Raw genomic sequence first — 22,320 nt, 5'->3', positions numbered from 1 at the left:
TTTTCTAATATAGAGAGATAAATACAGGTGTGTGGGTGTGTGTGGGTGTGTGTGTGTGAGATGCATACATTCTGTAGCTGTTTCCATTGAGAGTGAGGGCCTAGTTTCAGGATATATGATAACATCAAGCACATCTAGCATACCCATCTAAGTTTGGGGATTGAAGGTTCATAAAAAAGGAAAGATGATATCTTTCACCAACAAGAAGGAATGTTGGCAAGGAAAAACAGAATATGGCCTCTGTAGGAGGCAATATATATGTACACTGTTTTTTTTATTTCCATCATACGCAGAAAACTTTAAAGCTATCTTATTTCTTAAGCTTTTATATTTAGAAATATAAGCATTGCTTACAATTAGGGAGCTGATAGCCATAAATTCATATACTGTATTTTTTAAACAGAGGGGATTAAAAATGATAACAAATTTACATCTTCCTATCATACTAAAGAACTATGCTCCTAGAGTAGACTCAGTCTCCTTTCGTACACTTTTACAAATCTTCCAAATGATTCTAGTGGAATCCCCCATAGAGTTGTTAGAATTTGTGCAAGTTTTGAGAAGAAAACATCTGATCTTCCAACATTCTCAACAATGCCACTTACCTGACAGATTTCTCCTGTTCTAAGTAAGGAGTTAGGAAGCTTCCACTTATTCTTTTCATGCTAGAAAAATGATCTTCTAGAAGTAACCCAAGTAACAATTTCTGTATTAAAAATTGCACTCTATAAACAACTCCCTTTCTTGCACTATGGGGAAAATTTAACTTTCAGTTAAATTTTTTTTTTACTTCTATAATACTCTATACTTACAGTGTACACCAAAATCTAATGTTTTGTTTGTCTTGAGAGAAGCTATATTATTTATGGGACTTTGTGGAGGCAGAGAATGAGATAGTGGTTTCGTTCATGTTTCCAAAGCATCCCCTTGATTTGGCATTCTTCCTTGAAGGTAGTAGGTTCATGTGAACCCCAGATTTTATTTACCTCAGAGTGAAATATAAGCTTCTTTCATTCTGTGAATTAAAATGGTTCTTGTACTTCCCTAAGTACTTCTGGTTCTCAGTGGAATGTGAGCATTCTTGGTCAGAATACGGCTAGATTGTGTTGCTATGGGTAGATATTTAGTTACATAGTGTGCAGACTTTATTCAACCAAAACCTGAAGTGGCTACTTTTCTATCCCACAATGAAGTTTGATGCCATTATTGTTCGAAATAGTAAGATCAGTCACATTAATCAGGATGGGACTCTTGCCTACATTTGATTAGAAGGAAAAAGAAGTTAGTTACTATTATTTTTTGTATTCCTTTTTCCCTTTTGTTAGAATGAGACCTACTGTTAAGGAATAGTAATAATAGTTGACCATTTATTGGATGTCTACTTTAATGCATGCTATTAGGTATTATCTCTGATCTTTAAAAGCTCTGAAAGCTTGTGCGTGCGTGCGCGCGCGTGCGCGCGCACACACACACACACACACACACACACACAATTTTCCTCCAATCCCAACTTTTGCAGTGAAGAAACTAAGATGCAGAGACATTGAATACCTCCCAGGTTTTATACACATTTCATGTGCTGAAGCCAAAATTCAAATGTAGGTTCTTCTAGTTTTAGAGCTTGTATTCTTTCTTTAACTTATCAAAGTAAACTTCATATAGGTGCTTAAGCTTATACTGGGGCTCACTGGTGCCATTTTGAGCTGTGGTTGCTCTTGTATTCTTTGATAACTTTTTAAACTTTATGTAAACTTTTAGATGTATTTGTATCCTGAAGTTATTCATTTGTGAATGAAACTTCTTCATTTGAGTTAACCAATAAAGTATAGAGACAAAAGCATGAGATTCAAACATGAAAGACTCAGGTTTTGAATCCTAGTAGTATGTTTTGCCAACTGTGTGACCTTGGTAAAGTCACCTAACTTCCTTGAGCTTCTGTTTCTTTATTATTCAAATAGGGATAATACTAATTGCCAGTGTTATTCAGTGGATGAAACAAAATCATGTATATGAAAGTATTTTGTAACTTTTGAGGTTAAGGGATATTTTTAAGATTAAAGAATAAAGGAGGATAGGAAGGGCAGCAGAATAGAATTGACAATATGATTGATGTATACATTCCATGTATGTATTATATGTCAAAATTCATTCTGTTGTCATGTATGACTAAAAATAAATAAAGAAAGAAAGAATTAAAGACCTGAAAAAAAAAAGAAGCTGGAGAGGTTTAAACCCTGCTGAGATGCAGCAGGTTTTTTTTATCCCCCTTGATTAAACATTAATGTGATTGCTATAAACTTTTGATCTCCAGAGTTATAATAAAGTTGATTCTGACAGTTAAAAAAGGAATAAATATGAAACTCAAATTTTGAAAAAAAAGATTAAAGAATACCATTCATTCATTAAATATTTATTCAGCACACTTCTGTTCAAGTAGCATGTTAGGTAGCAAGGCTAAAGTAGTAAATATGTACACAAGGACCCTCCCTAATGAAGTTTAAAATCCTGCTCTACACTATCCAATGCAATGAATAGTCTCTAGCCACATATTACTATTTAAATTATTAAAATTGGCCTGTGAATGTAGCTCAGTGGTAGAATTCTTTCCTAACATGGGCAAGGCTCTAGGTTTGATCCCTAGCACTGCCAAAAACACTAAAATAAAATAAAATGCAGTTTTAAATTCAGTTATTCAGTCATACTAACCATATTGCAGCACTCAATAGCCACATAATGGCTAACAGCTATCATGTTGGACAATGCAAATAAAGAACATTTTTATTATTATAGAAAGCTTTGCATGGAAGAAGTACACATTAAACAACTAGTTAGATAAGTATTCAGTTGACTTGTAATGAGTGTTTGGAAGGAATATTCAAATCAAAGAGAGTAGATATTTGGCCTAGAACTGAAATTTAAAAGGTAATTTGAGGATGGAGAAAGCATTTCAAGAAGAGGAAATCAAGAGGAGGAAATGAAAAGCAATTGTCCAAAGACCCAAAAGCAGGGAGAAAAGGAATTGAGATACAGAAAGACCAGATTCATTGCAGAGCTTCTCTGGAGGTATTAGCCCTACTGAGGATGATGGGCCCTCCCTGAATTATATTTGGAGAAAATACAGATAGGCTTTTAGATTTTATGGAAGAAAACAAGGGTTTTCTTGTTCCCCTAGCTTCCATTTTCTGAGTGAAGTGTAAGATTTTAAAGCAAGAGAAAGAAAGGCAGGAATTTTGAAGAAAGTGGGTAGAGTTTTGAAGAGAGCAAGTTTGTGGAAACTGAGAAGACTAGAGATATTTAATGAGATCATGAATCAGTCAGTAGTCATATTGGCCTTCTGCATGCTGTACATTTTTTTTAGATTCAGAAATTGAAAAAGCTGATATTAATCCAGCTAAATAAATTAACGCAAGGCACTGAGAATGGTACCTGGACCATAAGGAGAGCTAAATACATTTTATTACCATTGCTTGGGTTTTATAATAGGAATAACAAATAGAACAACAGAGAGGGAATGTAAGATACTTGTAAGAAAATAATTATAGTGATGTCCTATGAAATCTATCATAATCAAGAATTGAAGACAGATGTTAGGGGAAAAGTTGAACTGTTATCTTAGGGATCACTAGATAACTGTCAGAGGATGCTCAAGCAAATAACCACAAAATAGAAAAAGATTACTCAATGAGGTGTGTGAAAACCAGAGTATGGGCTACCAAGAAGTATTATTAGAGTCACATCTCTGAGGAATCTTACAATGTAGGTAACATGTAGTATTTTTCAGTGAAAAGCAAGTGAGGTGTTTTATTAGCTTAAGTAACACCAAGCTACCTATAAATGGGAACATGGAAAGTTCAACCTTTTGAGAGTTTGTAGTGCTTATAATATCCAAACCTTCCTTGAGTATTTAAATCAAAATATGAAGATCTGGCCGGGCATGGTGATGGCTAGGGAGGCTAAGGCATGAGTATCGTGAGTTCAAAGCCAGCCTCAGCAACTTAGTGTGGCCCTAAGCAAATCAGCAAGATCCTGTCTCTAAATGTGTATATATTTTTATCTACATATAAATATAGATATAATTAATAATGTATGGAACTAGAGAACATTATACTAAATGAAATAAGCCAGATGTAATTATAGGACTGTTGCTCAGTGGTTAAGTACTCCTGGGTTCAATCCCCAGCACTCAGTTGTTGTCTGAGCCTGTATATTGGATTGTTGACCCTATGTTTTCTTCTAGCAGTTGTAAAATTTCTGTTTGAATTCCTAGATCTTTGATTCACTTTGAAGTTGACTTTCATCAACCAGTTTCATTGTATATGTGGATATCCAGTTTTCCCAGCACCATTTCTTAAAAAGGCTATCTTTTTTTCAGCATATGATCTTGACACCTTTGTCAAGGATGAGATGACTATATGTGTGTATTTTTCTCTGTGTCTTCTCTTCTATTTTATTGGTCTTCACTGTTTTTATGCCAAAACCAAGCTGTTTTTGTTACTTTAGCTCTATAGTATTTCAAATGTGGTATTGTGGTGCCTCCAGCCTTGTTCATATTGCTGATAATTACTTTGGTTATTCTGAGTATTTTTTTATGAATTTTAGAACTTTTTATGATTTTTGTAAAGAATGTCATTGACATTTGAAGGGAATTGCATTGGATGTGTAGATTTCATTTGGTAGTATGTTCATTTTGACAATATTAATTCTGCCTATCCAAGAACATTGTAGGTCTTTTCATCTTCTAATACCCTCTTCATTATTAAGAAGAGTTCTTTTTTAAATTTAGTTCATCATTTTTTTCTTTTTTAATATTTAATTTTTAGTTGGACACAATACCTTTTTTTCACTAATTTATTTTTACGTGGTGCTGAGGAGCGAACCCAGGGTCTCAAACGTGCAAGGCAAGAGTTCTGTTGCTGAGCCCCAACCCCAGCCCATATTTTAATATTTGATTAATTAGTTAAATTTTAGAATTATGTCGTTTTAAAACAAAAATATTTATATAGCAAAAAAAAAAAACCTTTTTATCTTATACTCTTGCAGTTTCATCATTATCTTTACCTTCTTCTATGCCCAAATCTTCTTTGAGGATCACACAGAAATTGAAGGCAACAATTGCTCTAGCTAATCCTATGAATGAATAATACTGTCTTCTAAATATGTTTTGAGCCATAAAGAGTAGATTGGAGGTCTTGTATGTAAAGTAAAACCAGCCTCTGAGTTGTCTGTTTTTTTCTTTCCCTCAGGTGTTCTATGCAGTATTTTTAAATCAATACCCAAAAGTAACTTGAACTTAAAATATTTAGGAAAATGAAATGTATATGGTCTAAAAATGAAGTATGTATTCTTTCTAATTCATTTATGTCATTATTTCATTTTGTATTGAAGACTTCAGCGATTAGCCAAAGATCTTCTAAAACAACTGCAAGTACAAGACAGTGGATCATGGGCAAACAGTAAGGTTTCTGTTCTGGATCGGACACTAGGGGAGATCACTAGAATATTGGAAAAAGAGGTATGTAACTAACCTTTAGCTTTTGAATCTTAATCTTTGTGGTCCTGTCTCACTATGAGAGAACATAAGGCAGATCCTCAGTAAATGCCTTCTGTGTTTTCAGAAGCTTCTCAACAATTGGTAGGTGTTTTTTACTGTTTGTGCTTTTTAGAGGTTTTCAGTTGTTTTAATTAAATTCCTCTTAAGCTGGTGGTTTTCTCAGTCATGTTTTTTTGTTTGTTTGTTTATTGGTTTCTTTGTTTTACCACACAAATAAGTGAAATTATTTAACCATGAATAACAATTTAAAGATAGGTAACTTCAAAACCAGATTTCTACAAACCACCAGTTTCCTCGGTTTACAACAGAGTGTTTGACAATTTTATTGAATACTTGGAGTCATTAAATGTTTCAATGACAGTTAAAAAAATCCTTAATATTTTTTAAAACCATATATTACTCACAGTAGGAAAGTATTAAATGTATAAAGAAGATATAAAACTTCCTATAATAATATCAACCATTAACTTTTTATTATATTTTCTTCTAATTTTGTACATTTTTTTAATATAGGTTTTTTAGTTGTAGTTGAACACAATACTTTTTATTTTATTTATTTTTATGTGTTACTGAGGATCAAACCAAGGACCTCTCATATGCTAAGTGAGCATTCTACTGCTGAGCCACAACCCTAGCCACTGTACATTTTTTATATTTGTCACTTTTATAAAAAATATTTTCCCATGTCTTTATAAATTCTTTGTAACTGAATGTATCACAACTGAAGTAATTTATAACACTTAGGTGGTTTCTCATTTTCTATTAAAGTAATGGCCATCTTTGGGTATTACCTGCATAGTTTTTTTGTTTGTTTGTTTTTGTTTTCTGGTTTAAAATTTATTATGTAGTAGTTGATATATACAGAGTGTATAGTAATAAATTAGCATATATACAGCTAGAGTTATGTACTTATTACCCAAAATAAGAGTTACATTGTTGCCAGTATAGTTTATGGATCCTGTGTGATCCTTACTTACCCTATCCCCCTACCTCCTGTGTGGTAAAATGTACAGAATTAAAGGTGTATCATTTCTTTGTTTTTTAAAACTAGTTTAACTGCTTTATCATATAAATTTATTCTTTTATTTTTTTAATTTTATTTTTTAGTTGGACACAATACCTGTATTTTAGTTTTATGTGGTGCTGAGGATTGAACCCAGGGTCTCACACATGCTAGGCAAGCACTCTACTGCTGAGCCACAACCTCAGCCCTAAATTTATTCTTAAAAAACATAATATTTAGGTTTTTGAAATATTTTTAGTTGTAAATGGACAGAATACCTTTATTTTATCTATTTTTATGTGGTGCTGAAGATCAAACCCAGTGTCTCACACATGCTAGTCAAGCACTCTACCCCTGAGGTACAGTCCCAGGCCTCTGTTTGTTTTTTTGTTTTTTGTTTTTTTTTAAACAACAGTGATAATTTTTTTTTTAATATTTATTTATTTTAGTTTTCAGTGGACACAACATCTTTGTTTGTATGTGGTGCTGAGGATCGAACCCGGGTTGCACGCATGCCAGGCGAGCGCGCTACCGCTTGAGCCACATCCCCAGCCCGTCGGTTTGTTTTTGATGCTTATAAAATTTCATAACATAGACTTCGGTGATTCCTTTTTTTTTTTTTCCCCCAGTCAAAGGTATGGTTCTAAGTTTGGGGTTTTGTTTTGTTTTTGTTTTTTGTGGTGCTGTGGATCAAACCCAGTGCCCCATACATGCTAGGTAAGAACTCTTATCACTGAGGCACTATCCCAGCAGTTCTAAATGTTGTTTTTGTTTTTTTTTTAACTTATAAATATAGCAGTTTTTCATGCATTTTCTATATTGTGTAGTGAATACTTAATTGTTAGTACAGTACAATTTTAATCTGACATCAGAATCACCTAGAAGACTTGGACTTTTATGTTTCTTATCATTTTATTAGTGCATTAAAATTTTATATCATAAGGGGATTTGTTTTTACATATTCATACATGTACATAATATAATTGGGTCAATTTTATTGCCCAGTATCCTTCCTCTACTCCAGTAGTCTCCCTTCTGTTTTCATGAGATCCCCACTCTTCCTCCCCCTTTTTTTTCTCCCTAGCTTCCACATTTGAGAGAAGGTATGACCAATTGATTTTCTGAATTTGGCTGAGTTCATTTAACATAGAAGAATTTGTATTTCTAACCAATTCTCATTTAATGTTAATGATGCTAGTCCAGGGAACATACTTAGAGAATCACTGCTATAGGCTAGGGCATAAGCCTTAGGGTGAAATTGCCGGATTGTTAGATATGACCAATTTTAAAAAGTGTGTTCACCTGCAGTTTAGCATCAGACAATACAATCCCCTGTAGGAATTGAAAGCAGCATATTTATTTCAGGCATTGTGGCATCATGGGAGAGTAATATAAAGTCAGTTATCCCGTAAAACACATCCCTTTAAGGATGTCAGAGAACTCGTACTGGTAGTTGGCAGACATGGGAGTATTTTGAAATAGGATATGCCAGGAAAAACTCTAATCCTTCTCAAAATTAGTGTATAGAAATTATTTTTATAAAGACTAAAGGGTACTTAACATTTCCAGGCAATTTCTTGAAGATATCACTATAAATTCCTAATCTCAAGAATATTGTTTTAGATTAAATTATTTACAGAATATTCAAGGAAAAAGTAAAATGATCTGTATAAGAAGTTATACAGTATGAAAATCTAAGTAAGGTTATTTCATTCACAAAGGGGAAATTTACTGGAATACAACTAATTTTCCATGTAATTTTAGGGAGAAAAATGTAGCCTGGCTCCCAGTCTAAATGGTCTGTGTCAGGAGCCTTGCTATAAAGCTGTCCTCAGAGTATACACTGTTAAGACCACCTAAGAGTTTTAGCTTACCCACAATAAGGTCCTTCAGCTACTTTTATAACTAACGTCCTTTTCACCTGGCCAAGACACAGTCACTTTATAAAGACTTCTATTCTGTAGAGTTTTAATGACATTTCAGTGTAATTCACTGATGATATTTATGATTTTGGTCTAGAAATTATAAATAACCATTCCTTTTTGTTTGGAAAACTGCCTGGAGTAACAAAATCAATAAAACCTATGTCATGTACCCAGTGAAAGATTTGAAGACAGCCTAGAAGAGACAAGGGTAGGACTGGAGGAGCTTGGGCAAGCACTCAAAGAAGAATGGTGAGAAATGAGTCTTTAGGTCTTTCTCCACTTAGACCTCAAAATGCTGATGCTTTCTATTATTGCTTTGAACAATTTTTCCTTAGATAATTTTTCTGAAATTCTGAGAGCTACTTTAGAGCTAACAGATTGAACTCATGATGCATAAAATCTTTCTTATAATGGAAGGTATCAAGAAAAGGAAAAGACCTGGGTTTGTAGTACTTTAGGTATCTGAAGACTCTATTGACTTTTTGTGTTCTCTGCTTCCATTTAGAAATTAAAAGTCTATAAGCTTTGTTGCATGTGTTATACTTTTTAAAATCTTCAACCTCTCCTATTTATAGATATTGGTTGGCCTAGGGTATTTGCTTGCCTCATGAAAATCATCAAAAACTACTGGTGGGGAATATATTCTTAAAAAGCATCAAAGAAGTGGCTATTTAATTATTTTGCCCATTTATTAATTGGGTTATGTGTTTTATTTGGTGCTGAGTTTCAAAAGAAGAAATACAGATCATCAACAAATATATGAAATACTGTTTATTATCTGTAGCAATTAGGGAAGTGCACATTAAAACTACATTGAGACTTCATTTCACTCAGAATGGGAGTTATCAAAAATACAACTAACAATAAATTTAGTGGGGATATGAGGAAACGGTACCTTCATACATTATTGTTGGGGCTACAAATTAGTGCAGCCACTCTGGAAGCAGTATGGAGATTCCTCAAAAAACTAGGAATGGAACCACCATGTGACCCAGCTCTCCTGCTCCTTAGGGTATATCCAAAAGATTTAAAATCAGAATACTACAGTGACACAACCACATCAATGTTTATAACAACACAATTCACAATAGACAAGCTATGGAACAAACCCTTCAAGAGATGATTGGATAAATAAAATATGAAATACACAGACACATACACAATTGAGTATTACTGAGCCATTAGGAAAAAAAAACATTATGGCATTTGCCCAAAAATGGGTGGAACTGAAGAATATCATGCTAAGTGAAATAAGCCAGTCCCCAAAAGTCAAAGGTAGAATATTTTCTGATATGTAGAAGCTAATCCAGAATAAGGGGGACAAGAGAGCATTAAAAAAATAGAAGAAAGAGGAGTAGAGTAAATGAAAGGGATCAAAGGGAAGGGAGGACGGATGGGGTAAGGAAAGAACAGTAAATGAAACTGACCTAGTTTTCCTAAGTCTATATATGAATATACCACAGTGAATTTCACTGTTATATATATCCACAAGACAGTAATATAAATAAATCGCATAAAGATCAGTATAGTAACTAGAAAGGCAATATGTAAATCAATGGAAGGGTAACTGATGTGATACAGCAATCTGTATATGGGGTAAAATTGGGAGTTCTTAACCCACTTGAATCAAACTGTGAAATATGATGTATTAAGAACTACGTAATGTTTTGAACGACCAACAATAAAAAAAAAAAGCCAAAAAAAAAAAAAGATCAGTATAGTAGAAGTGAGGGAACAGGGAGAGGTAGAGGAGGAGGAAAAGGGGCACTACTAGGGATTGCATGAGAACAAATTAAATTTCATGGTTTTATAATTTTTCAAAATATATCCTAATGTTATATATAATTGAAAAGAATCAATAAATAGAAAACAAAGCATCAAAGAGCTAAGAAAAAATTAAAGAATTACTACATCAAACAAAAGGTAAAAATTTAGAAAGTTGTATTTATAACTGAATGCCCTATGAGCATTTGCCAGACTGGCAACTATGGCTTATGGTTTGCAAGCCTTATGGGGCAAAGAGAAAAGTAAAAGCTGCTAGGGTATGAGTTCTAATAGGTTTTCCCAGTTTTTCATCCTTAAAGATTAGACCACTGTAGGCTACTCCCTCATGTAATCTTAAACTTTCTCATGCAACCTCAGTGAATATGAAGAAAGAATCTTGGTACAGTGTCTAATTATAACCATAATTTAGCTCTGAACCCAATTTTATATAACCTTCTTTGTTTCATGGTAAATTGAGTTTGAAGTAATACCAGATTGATTAGTGAGGTCCTTAGGAATGTGAAAAAAAGAAATATAAATCCTTCATTTTTACTCAGATAATTCACATTAGATAATTTTAGAAGGACAAATAGCTTCAGTTAAACAAACACTCACACACAAAAAAAATTGAATGAATCACGAGTAAGAACAAATAGAAAATAGAACTGTAGACTTTACAATTACTAGTAATAGATTATAAAAAGGTATTTGCTATCTTTTAAGAAAGTAAAAGACAAATTTAAAAATATCTACAAAAACAGATTTAGTAGTAATGAAAAAGTAGGTAATTCAGAGCTGTCTTCTCACTAGTGTCAATTAATGAAGCTAGACCAAAATGTAATTTGGAACTGAATTGCTAAAAAGCAGTGAAATGTTGGGTCAGGATCCAGGAATTTGTCATTTGGGGACCCAGTACAATTGGTGAACCAAAAGGAATAGATGAGAGGTCAAAGTATTTTGTTTACATTGTTGTAGAACTGGTGCGGAAAAAAATGTTGGAGATTAGGACTGTCACTGGTAAGATCTGTGGGGGGAAACCTCATGTTTTGGCTTAGGAAATTAAAGGGCTGCTCAAGGAAAGAGGGTAGACAGGAAGTACAGCACTCATTGCACAAACAACAGCTCAGCTTTAAATTATCAGGGTGTCTGGGAAAATCTCAACTGTTGAAAAAAGATTTTAATAATCTTGAACCATTTGTATACCAGGCACCTAATAGAAACAACTGGAAATTTTACTCTGGAGAAAGCTGACATAAACCTAAGTCTCAAATTATTAAAAAAATTTTTTTTTCAAACACAGTATTTGGCACAGTAAGGTAATTAGGCCTGTACAACAGCAAAACAACATGAATAAAAATCAAAAGAAACAGATGTACAGAGGCTCCAGAATTATGCTTACCATGTTCCAGAATGTATTGATTTCTTTTTAAAAGGTATGTAGCTCATTTGAGAGAAAATGGATTTTTGGGAACTGGACATTTGCATAATCAAAATTAAGAAAACAGTAGATGATGTAAGAGCAGAATAAACCAGGTGAAGAGAGAATCAGTGTAGTAGAAAATAGATTGTAAGAAAGAATTCAGACTGAGCTTGGAGGGAAAAAAAAGGGAAAATACAGAACAGATTGTGAAAGTGCATAATTTATATATAATCATAACTCCATTAGAATACATTATGGTAGAAACAGTCCTTTTTTATTTTTATTATTGTGTACGTGTGTGTGTACGCGTCACACGTGTGCTTCTTTCTCTCTCTATCTCTCCCTTCTTTCTTCTTTCTTTCTTTCCTTGCTTCCTTTTTTCTTCCCTCCCTCCCTCCTTCCATCCTTCCTTTCTTCCTTCCTCCAGGGATTGAACCCTGGGACACTTAACCACCAAGGCACATCTCCACCTCTCTTTATTTCTTATTTTGAGACAGGGTCTTGCTAAGTTGCTTTGAGCCTCACTAAGTTGCTGAGGCTGGTTTTGAACTTAACCATCTTCCTGCGTCAGCTTTCCGAATCATTGGAATTACAAGAGTATACAAGGGTACCCAGCTAGGAACAGCCTTTGAAGTGACTATCATTAAGAAGCTTCCAGTATTTTATAATCAGTCCACAGATTCAAGAAGCACTGCAAAGCCTGTTTAAGATCATATTAAAACTAATGAAAATCACATTACAAGGCAGCTCCATCCATGAACTCAGATTCATAATTCCTAATAGAATTTTAGCAAAGTGAATCATAATATATGGTAAGAATAATACATCACTACAAAGCTAGATTTATTCAGTATATTCAAGTTGATTTAACATTAGTTTATCTTATTAACAGAAGAAAGGAAAAAATATCTCAGAAGATGCAGTAGAAGCATTTAGTAAGTTCAGTAGCTAGTCATAATAAAGATTCAAACTAAGCCAGGAATATAATGGAATCTTCCTAATCTGACAAGGTGAATCTAATATATACATATATGTCAAAATCATGTTTACTGGTGATATGTTGAAAACTTTCCCTTTGAAAATGGAAACAGAAGAAGAATGTCTGCTATTAATACTTCTCAAAATTGTTATTCTAATTAATGGGAAAAAATAAAAGCCATAAGGTCTTAAGAAAAAAATAAGTGAAAATCTTTATTAGCAAATAACATAAATTGTACATAGAATTTCAAAATAATTTACAGATAAATCATTAGAACTAATAAATTTAATGATGCTGTTAGATATAAGGACAGTATGTAAAAGTCAATTATATATATGACCTCAGAATATTAAACATCTAGGCATACATCTATTATGTTTATGGATTAAAAAACTTAGTATATATATTTCTCTTTTCTCTCAACTGATTTTTTTAATTCACTGAAATCTCAATTAAAATTTGAGCACTTTATATTTTACACATTGAAATGCAGATTCTAAAATTACAGAATTTCACAAAATCAGTAATGGTAAAATCTGTTAGAAAAATGTAGGAGGATTTGCTTATCAGGTATCTAACATTATAAACTTATAGTAGAGACAGGATGGTTAATGGATATAGGGATTATAAGAGACTTGTAATGTTCTGTAGTACAACAGAATGACTATTCCTGACTACAGTTAATTGAACATTTTAAAAAGGATTTTGAATGTTCCTAACCAAGGAAATGATATACGGCTGGGGTGATAGATATGCTAGTTACCCAGATCTGATTACTACACATTATATACTGTATTGAATGTCACACTGTACCCCATGTACAATACTATGTGCCAGTTAGATTTTAAAAATATAATTCAGTAATTAAGGTTTATGCTCTTGGAGTACAGATAGAGAAAAAAGAAGTAAAACTGAATTCACAAATAGTCTCTTTCATATGCATTTGCTTGACCCATGACATATAAGGTAATTTCCTGTTAATATGAAAAAAGGAGGCACTACAAAGAATGAAAAAGTATTCTGTGTTCAGTGAATGATACTATAATGATCAAATATCCTTGTTTTAAAAAATGAAACTTGACCTCTACCTCTCATCATAAACAGAAATTAATTCGAAATGTTAAAAAAATTAGGAGATAATATAAACAAATATTTTCTTGGCCTTGAGGTTTTGCCCAGACTACAAAAAGATATAGAGATGTTAACAATAAAGAAAATGTTGATAAATTTAGCTATATCAAAAATAGAAAATTTTGTTAAAAAAAGACATCAGAAAGAGAATAAAAAGACAACAGAATGAGAAATTTTTACATGTATAATCAACCAAGTGGCACTTAGAAAATGTAAAGAATTCCTACAGATTGAGGGAGGGACCCACAAAGAATCCAGTAGGAAAAGGGCTGACAGAAAAATGTTTCCCCTAAGGAAAAATTTCAAACAGCCAATAAAGAAATGCAAAAGTAGCCACACTCTTTAATAACCAGGAAAATCCAAATTAAAAGTTTAATGTAATTCACATATCTGAATGACAAAAATTTAAAGATCAAAAATACCAACTTGGCAAAAATCTAAAGCAAAGGGAGCATTTATATTCTAATAATCTGAAATTGGTACTACCGCTTTAGAAAACAGTTTGTTGTTTTCAACTAAATTTTAATCATTCATAACATACTAATATACCTGAGGGAAAACTAATAAACTAGAAATGATTTATAATAAACTATAAAGTTATACTGCTCAAAAATGAAGTATACAATTACTGGCAAAAGGAAAAGGAACAGTACAAATGGGAAAAATTAGAAACTAGCAAAGAATCGGACTATTTACAAACTTTTGATTTACGATAGAGGAGGCACTGGAACACAGTATGGAAAACTGGTCTTTTACAATGGTGCTCAAAAAATTAAGTATCCAGTTGTGGAGGGGTGTGAAATTAAATCTCACAATGAGAAGTTCCTATCCTTCTAATTTCCACAGATATCTGTTAGTAGAATTTTACAAGATGAGTTGTGAAAACTCCAAGGCATGGCAGAGTTTGTTATTGATATTACAAAGTAAACTGTGATTTAACTTCTCTCAGTTCCATTAAAATGGTAAATGCTGCTATTGATGTGGTTTACTTATTCAGGTTCAAGAGATTCACAGCTGAATCTCTATTTAAATTTGGCAGGATTCTAAAAAGTCAGGAAATGAAATTGGACAAACTCCAGTCCATCTGCTTAAAGTGTTTACTTATAGTAACAGCATACAAATGTCTCATGTTACTGATAAACCACAGAAAGTTTCTGGGGTACTGTTACTATCCAAACTTAAATGTAATTTTTTTTAAGAGAGAGAGAGAATTTTTTAATATTTATTATTTAGTTTTCAGCAGACACAACATTTTTGTTTATATGTGGTGCTAAGGATCGAACCCAGGCCGCACGCATGCCAGGCGAGTGCGCTACCGCTTGAACCACATCCCCAGCCCTTAAATGTAATGTTTTAATATACTTTTAAAACAGTCCATTAGATGCTTAATTGTAATCACAGTATTTTGTTTTTATATGTTTTTTCTTACACTTTCATGTTTCCATGTTTTTTTAAGTTCATGATAATTATTTTGTCTTAAATTTTTGTGTCTGTATATTCATAAGGGACACTGGTCATAGTTTTCTTCTCTGGTTTTGATATCAGGATAATACAGGCTTTATAGGAACAGGAAGTATTCCTCCTTCTATTTTTTGCAAGGGTTCGAGAAGTTTGAGATGTTAATTCTTCCTTGAGTGTTTTGTAGAATTTACCAATTAATATGGTCCTTGGAGTTTTTAAGTTACATCTTCAATCTCTTGTTACAGGTTAATTCAGATTTTTGTATTTCTTAATAACAACATGTAGTTGGGTCTTGTTTTTTTAATCCATTCTACCAGCCTGTATCTTTTAATTGGATCATTAACACCATTTACATTCAGTGTTATTACAGAGAGATGTTTAACAATTCCTGCCATATTGACTTACTTATAATGTTTAATTTGGTCCTCTTTTTCATTTGCTTAGCTACTTTTCAAATAATATTTGTCTATTTGTGAACTCTGGAGTTTGTTTTCTTATTCTGTGTGTAGTATTTCTTTAAGTATTTTCTGTAATGCCACCTTAGTAGGCATTAATTCTTTAGTTTCTGCTTATCATAGAAAGTTTTTATATCTTCTTCAGTTGTGAATGGGTATTTTTGCTAGATGTAACAATCTTGTGTGACTTTTTTTTTCCTTTATGCTAAGAAATCAGAAGTGATTCGGAATGGATTGTCTCTAAACATGACCTGATGTTTTTCTCTTGAGGTTTTAAAAATTCTGTCCTTGTTCTGTGTGTTAGGCTTTTTAATTATAATGTTTAGTGGAGAGTTCTTTTTTTGATCTTGTGTACCTGGGGTTCTGAATGTCTCCTATATCTGGATGTCCATCTCATTCTCAAGGTTTGCAAATTTTTCTGTTATTATTGCCCAGAAGAGGTTATTCCTGCCATTATTCTACATTTCACAACCCTTTTCAGTTCCAGTGATTCTTAAATTTGGTCTTGTAATGTTTTCCCAGAGTTCCTGTAAATTCTTACCATGGTTACTTATTTTCTTTTCTTTCATACTGTCAGAAACTTCAATGCATGACTCTTTGTCTTCCAACTCTTAGATTTTGTCTTCAGGATGGTCTACTGAATTAGAGATATTTTCAAATGAACATTTTATTTGATTTATTGTGTCTTTCATTGACAAGATTTCTGTTTGATTCTTTTTTCTATATCTCTAACTCCTTACTAAATTTCTTATTCATATTCTATACTGACTTTCTTGATTCTTACATTTGCTTTTTATGTTCTCTTAGAATTCTTTTTTAATTTTTATAATCTTTCTTTTGAATTCTTTATCTGATATTTTATCTACTTAAGTATCTTTGGAATTGCTTGCTGGTGAATTATAAACTTTAGGAGGCATCATGTTACCTTGTTTTTTTTCATATTTCTTATATTGCTCTTTGGATTTTATGCATCTCCTGGGTTAGATTTCTCTTTGCTTATGCATAGTCCTTTTGAGAGCACAGCCTTCTCTTGCCAAGTATTCTAGGATATCAGGTTTTTCTAAGTTTTTCTGTATATTCCCAGATTTATTTTGTAGTATAGTTTTCCTACTAGTTCTTTGGTGATAATTATACACTATATTATGATATAGTGTTTATTATGAACAGAGTTTGAAGATTCTACTTTACCGTAGGATCCTCTTTGTTGATCTGGAAGGTGGGTTGTGCACAGCAGAGTATAGAGTACATCCTCTGTGATTATTATTCTTTACCCGGCAACTCTGTCTAAAGGGTATCTTGATTAAGACCCCTTGTAGATGTGCCCACAGCTTCATGTTAATTCTCTGTTTTTGCTATAGAAATGAATGTCATGAGTGAAACCTGTGGGCCTTCCCCACCATTCCTACTTGGAGCCTGGCTGTTAGATTGGGATTTTTGTCTTTTCTCTTGTTCATAACAAAGTATTGTTGTAGTTTGAATATAGTTATTTTGTATGTGGAGCAAGGTACACTGTCTCTTGGCCGGATTTAGGTCATCAGAAGAGCTACCCAGTGAACCTCTAGTGTCCTGACAGATTCCAAGCTTAGTTCTCTCAGTTAAAGGGAGAAGCAAATAATAGTAACAATAGCAGCAGACAAGATACAATATCAAAATAAATACCCATTGTCTTCCATGACATCTACAACACTAATTGCTATAAAAACAGGAATTGTGGGATCAGCAGTTGCCAACAGCAAAAATAATAAAGAGCTGTGAACTAGATCTGGCATTAAAGTTGACAACAGGTGTCAACTACACCATCCATAGTTCTAATCACTGCAACAACATGAATGGTGAGGCAAGAGTTATGTAAACCAAATAGTTCTAAAAGATGGTAAAAATGCAGTTTAATAAGAGAAAAAAATGCGATAAAAAGGTAAAAGAAAGCTTAGAATGCTGAAAATGTGAAAAGAGAGAAAGTAGAAGAGATGTATTGAGTGATAGCTATAAAGAAGGAGGAGAAATAATAAGTAAAGGAAAAGAGAACAAATGAATTTGGCTATTAGAGGGACAAGAAATCAGGAAAGAGAAAGAAGAGAAACAACCCAAAACAAAACCAAAATAAATAAAAACCCTAACACTCAAAGGACAACTTCAAAGAAAAGTAACAGTATCTTTAAAAAAAAAAAAACGTTAAAATAAGTGAAAAAGAAACGTGTGTATGTGTATGAAACAGTACAGCAATACACGATGAAGGAAGAAAGAAAGATGGTTCTTCATGAAAAAGGAAAGAATGTTCTCCACTGGTGTGGTCAAAATTGTCAAGGATGGAATATCACTGCCTAAGACCAACTGCTTTTTTCATTCCCTTTTGGTTGTGCACCCCTTAGAGCAGGGACTGGGGATTGTTAAACTTGTCCTCTTTTTGTATTCCTCACCAAGCTACCAGATGGAATGTTCTACAACTGAAAGTGTGTGAAATACCTTTAAACAACTTCCCTTCTCACCAATAAAAGGTAGCATGAAATGAAAAGTACTGTTGATTGGAGTTGATCAAACAGACTAGATCACTGAACTCCCAGACTGCAGCTGCTGTGGAGTTCTAAGTAGAAATTTCCTTCAGAGGAAATTTAGCCCTAATCAGGGCTTAGGGACTTTGTTGAATGGTATCTCCTTATGTTTTTCTAGGTGCACCCTAGGCCACTTCGCAGGTGCTTGCCAGAATAATTATGGCAGTACTTGTTATGATCCCCCAGGCTCCCACAACAGCAAACTGCAGTGTGGTCTTCACTATGGCTCCCTGTGTCAGCTCTCTGGTTGCCAATTGAAAAACAAAAAGCACTTTTTAAACACATTAGCTGTGCAGCCTTTGGAACAACTAAGTTCAGGCTGCTTTCCTGTTCTGCAGGTTTTTCTATGCCAGATTTGTCTGATGGGTTTTTCTCTCTGTGTTTGTTATCCACCACCTCTGCTATATACTGGCACCCAGACACAACCAGCTTGGCTCTGATATACTCTTTATAGTTCTTTGTGTAGAGCACCAGAATTCCTGATTAGGGCTAAATCTCTCCTCGCCAAGAGACTTTGTCCCATACTGAATTTTAGTGAATTCCCTCTTTCACCTACCTCCCTGAGAAGCAGTATTCCCTCTGCTTGCATCTTGAGCCTTGGAGCCAAGTGGAAATTCAGCCTTCCTCTAACCTACAACCTTGAATCCAACTCTAATATTATTTTAAAACCATATTTCTAAAATAAAATATATAACAATAGAAGAATATGAAATGATATAAATTATGAATTTTAGAAAATGGCTATTCCAGTTAACAAGTTGCATAACTGAACATCAACCTGTTTCATATTAAGCCATGTTGCAAATCTTTAAAATTATATACTGTCTTCTGTTTAGAGAGTTATAACACATTGGAATTTAGTTGAAAAGAATAAGATTTGTATTGGCTGACTGAGCATTGTACAAGTCCCCATTCAAAAAAGTATCCTCATTGACTAGAAATATAGATCATTAGACTACTGTTAACTTTTGAATCAGTCTCACACATTTTTCCCCCACACTCTGTGTGTGTGTGTATATATATGTGTGTGTCATGGTGGTGGTGGTGGTTTCTTGTTTCTTCTTGGGAACAGAGAGATTATTACATGCCTAGAGAGATCTAGGCATGACAAACCAAACTGAGATTCAATGCACTGTGGTAAACCATGTTTCCTTAAAACAGTTCTAAAGGAGGTTACTCATAGTTATTAGATAAAATAGGACACTTTCCTCAAGTGCCAGTTTTATTCTATCTCAAGTAAAAAAGTTGAAACCATTTTTTTTCTTTTTTATTTTTTTATTGGTTGTTCACAACATTACAAAACTCTTGACATATTATATTTCATATGTTAGATTCAAGTGGGTTATGAACTCCCAATTTTTACCCCAAATGCAGATTGCAGAATCACGTCGGTTACACATCCACAATTTTACATAATGCCCTATTAGTAACTGTTATATTCTGATACCTTTCCTATCCTCTACTATCCCCCCTCCCCTTCCCTCCCATCTTCTCTCTCTACCCCATCTACTGTAATTCATTTCTCTCCTTGTTTATTTTCCCATTCCCCTCACAAACTCTTATGTAATTTTGTATAGCAATGAGGGTCTCCCTTCATTTCCATGAAATTTCCCTTTTCTCTCCCTTTCGCTCCCATCTCATGTCTCTGTTTAGTGTTAATCTTTTCTTCCTGCTCTTCCTCCCTGCTCTGTTCATAGTTGCTCTTATTATATCAAAGAAGACATTTGATATTTGTTTTTTAGGGATTGGCTAGGTTCACTAAGCATAATCTGCTCTAGTGCCATCCATTTCCCTGCAAATTTCATGATTTTGTCATTTTTTAGTGCTGCTTAATACTCCATGGTGTATAAATGCCACATTTTTTTATCCATTCATCTATTGAAGGGCATCTGGGTTGGTTTCACAGTCTAGCTATTGTGAATTGTGCTGCTATGAACATTGATGTGGCAGTATCCCTGTAGTACACTCTTTTAAGGTCTTCAGGGAATACTCCGAGAAGGGCAATAGCTGGGTCAAATGGTGATTCCATTCCCAGCTTTCCCAGGAATCTCCATAATGCTTTCCAAATTGGCCTCACCAATTTGCAGTCCCACCAGCAATGTACAAGTGTACCCTTTTCCCCACATCCTCGCCAGCACTTGTTGTTTGACTTCATAGTGGCTGCCAATCTTACTGGAGTGAGATGGTATCTTGGGTGGTTTTGATTTGCATTTCTCTGACTGCTAGAGATGGTGAGCATTTTTTCATGTACTTGTTGATTGATTGTATATCCTCCTCTGAGAAGTGTCTGTTCAGGTCCTTGGCCCATTTGTTGATTGGGTTATTTGTTATCTTATTGTCTAATTTTTTTGAGTTCTTTGTATACTCTGAATATTAGGGCTCTATCTGAAGTGTGAGGAGTAAAAATTTGTTCCCGGGATGTAGGCTCCCTATTTACCTCTCTTATTGTTTCTCTTGCTGAGAAAAAACTTTTTAGTTTGAGTAAGTCCCATTTGTTGATTCTAGTTATTAACTCTTGTGCTATGGGTGTCCTATTAAGGAATTTGGAGCCCGACCCCACAATATGTAGATCGGAGCCAACTTTTTCTTCTATCAGACGCCGTGTCTCTGATTTGATATCAAGCTCCTTGATCCATTTTGAGTAAACTTTTGTGCATGGCGAGAGAAAGGTACTCAGTTTCATTTTGTTGCATATGGATTTCCAGTTTTCCCAGCATCATTTGTTGAAGATACTATCCTTCCTCCATTGCATGCTTTTAGCCCCTTTATCAAATATAAGATAGTTGTAATATTGTGGATTGGTTTCTGTATCCTCTATTGTGTACCATTGTTCCACCTGCCTGTTTTGGTACCAGTACCATGCTGTTTTTGTTACTATTGCTCTGTAGTATAGTTTGAAATCTGGTATCGCTATACCGCCTGATTCACACTTCCTGCTTAGAATTGCTTTTGCTATTCTGGGTCTTTTGTTTTTCCATATGAATTTCATGATTGCTTTATCTATTTCTACAAGAAATGCCATTGGGATTTTGATTGGCATTGCATTAAACCTATAGAGAACTTTTGGTAATATCACCATTTTGATGATGTTACTTCTGCCTATCCATGAACAGGGTATATTTTTCCATCTTCTAAGATCTTCTTCTATTTGTCTCTTTAAGGTTCTGTAGTTTTCATTGTATAAGTCTTTCACCTCTTTTGTTAGGTTGATTCCCAAGTATTTTTTTTTTTTTTTGAGGATATTGTGAATGGAGTGGTTGTACTCATTTACATTTCAGAGGATTTGTCGCTGATACACACGAATGCCTTTGATTTATGCGTGTTGATTTTATATCCTGCCACTTTGCTGAATTCATTTATTAACTCTAATAGTTTATTCGTAGACCTTTTTGGGTCTGTTAGGTATAGAATCATGTCACTCACAAATAGTGATAATTTGAGTTCTTCTTTTCCTATTTTTATTCCTTTAATTTCTTTCTTCTGTCTAATTGCTCTGGCCAGTGTTTCGAGAACTATGTTGAATAGAAGTGGTGAGAGAGGGCATCCCTGTCTTGTTCCTGATTTTAGAGGGAATGCCTTCAATTTTTCTCCATTCAGAATGATGCTAGCCTGAGGCTTAGCATAGATAGCTTTTACAATGTTGAGGTATGTTCCTGTTATCCCTAGTTTTTCTAGTGTTTTGAACATAAAGGGATGCTGTACTTTGTCGAATGCTTTTTCTGCATCTATGGAGATGATCATATGGTTCTTATCTTTAAGTCTATTGATGTGGTGAATAACTTCTATTGATTTCCGTATATTGAACCAGCCTTGCATCCCAGGGATGAATCCTACTTGATCATGGTGCACAATTTTTTTGATATGCTTTTGTTTCCGATTCGTCAAAATTTGATTGAGGATTTTTGCATCTAGGTTCATTAGAAATATTGGTCGTAGTTTTCTTTCTTTGAAGTGTCTTTGTCTGGTTTAGGAATCAGGGTGATGTTGGCTTCGTAGAATGAATTTGGAAGTTCTCCCTCTTTTTCTGTTTCCTGAAATAGCTTGACAAGTATTGGTATTAGCTCTTCTTTGAAGGTTTTCTA

At 33.8% G+C, this 22,320-nt stretch overlaps 1 protein-coding gene across 16 annotated transcripts in view; it reads left to right on the top strand.

The window, feature by feature from the left end:
• The window catches only part of Scaper (S-phase cyclin A associated protein in the ER), a 438,325-nt gene that overhangs the window by 239,363 nt on the left and 176,642 nt on the right, over positions 1-22,320 (top strand). For all 16 annotated transcript variants that reach the window (XM_078049222.1, XM_078049220.1, XM_078049216.1 and 13 more), the window contains one exon: positions 5,386-5,512. In XM_078049222.1, the coding sequence (XP_077905348.1) occupies positions 5,386-5,512 (127 nt within the window). The remainder of the gene's footprint in view (positions 1-5,385; positions 5,513-22,320) is intronic.

Source organism: Ictidomys tridecemlineatus, chromosome 5, assembly GCF_052094955.1.
Source record: "Ictidomys tridecemlineatus isolate mIctTri1 chromosome 5, mIctTri1.hap1, whole genome shotgun sequence".
NCBI lineage: Eukaryota > Metazoa > Chordata > Mammalia > Rodentia > Sciuridae > Ictidomys > Ictidomys tridecemlineatus.
The sequence above is the reverse complement of the archived record's forward strand: the minus strand, read 5'-3'. Positions and strand labels throughout refer to the sequence as shown.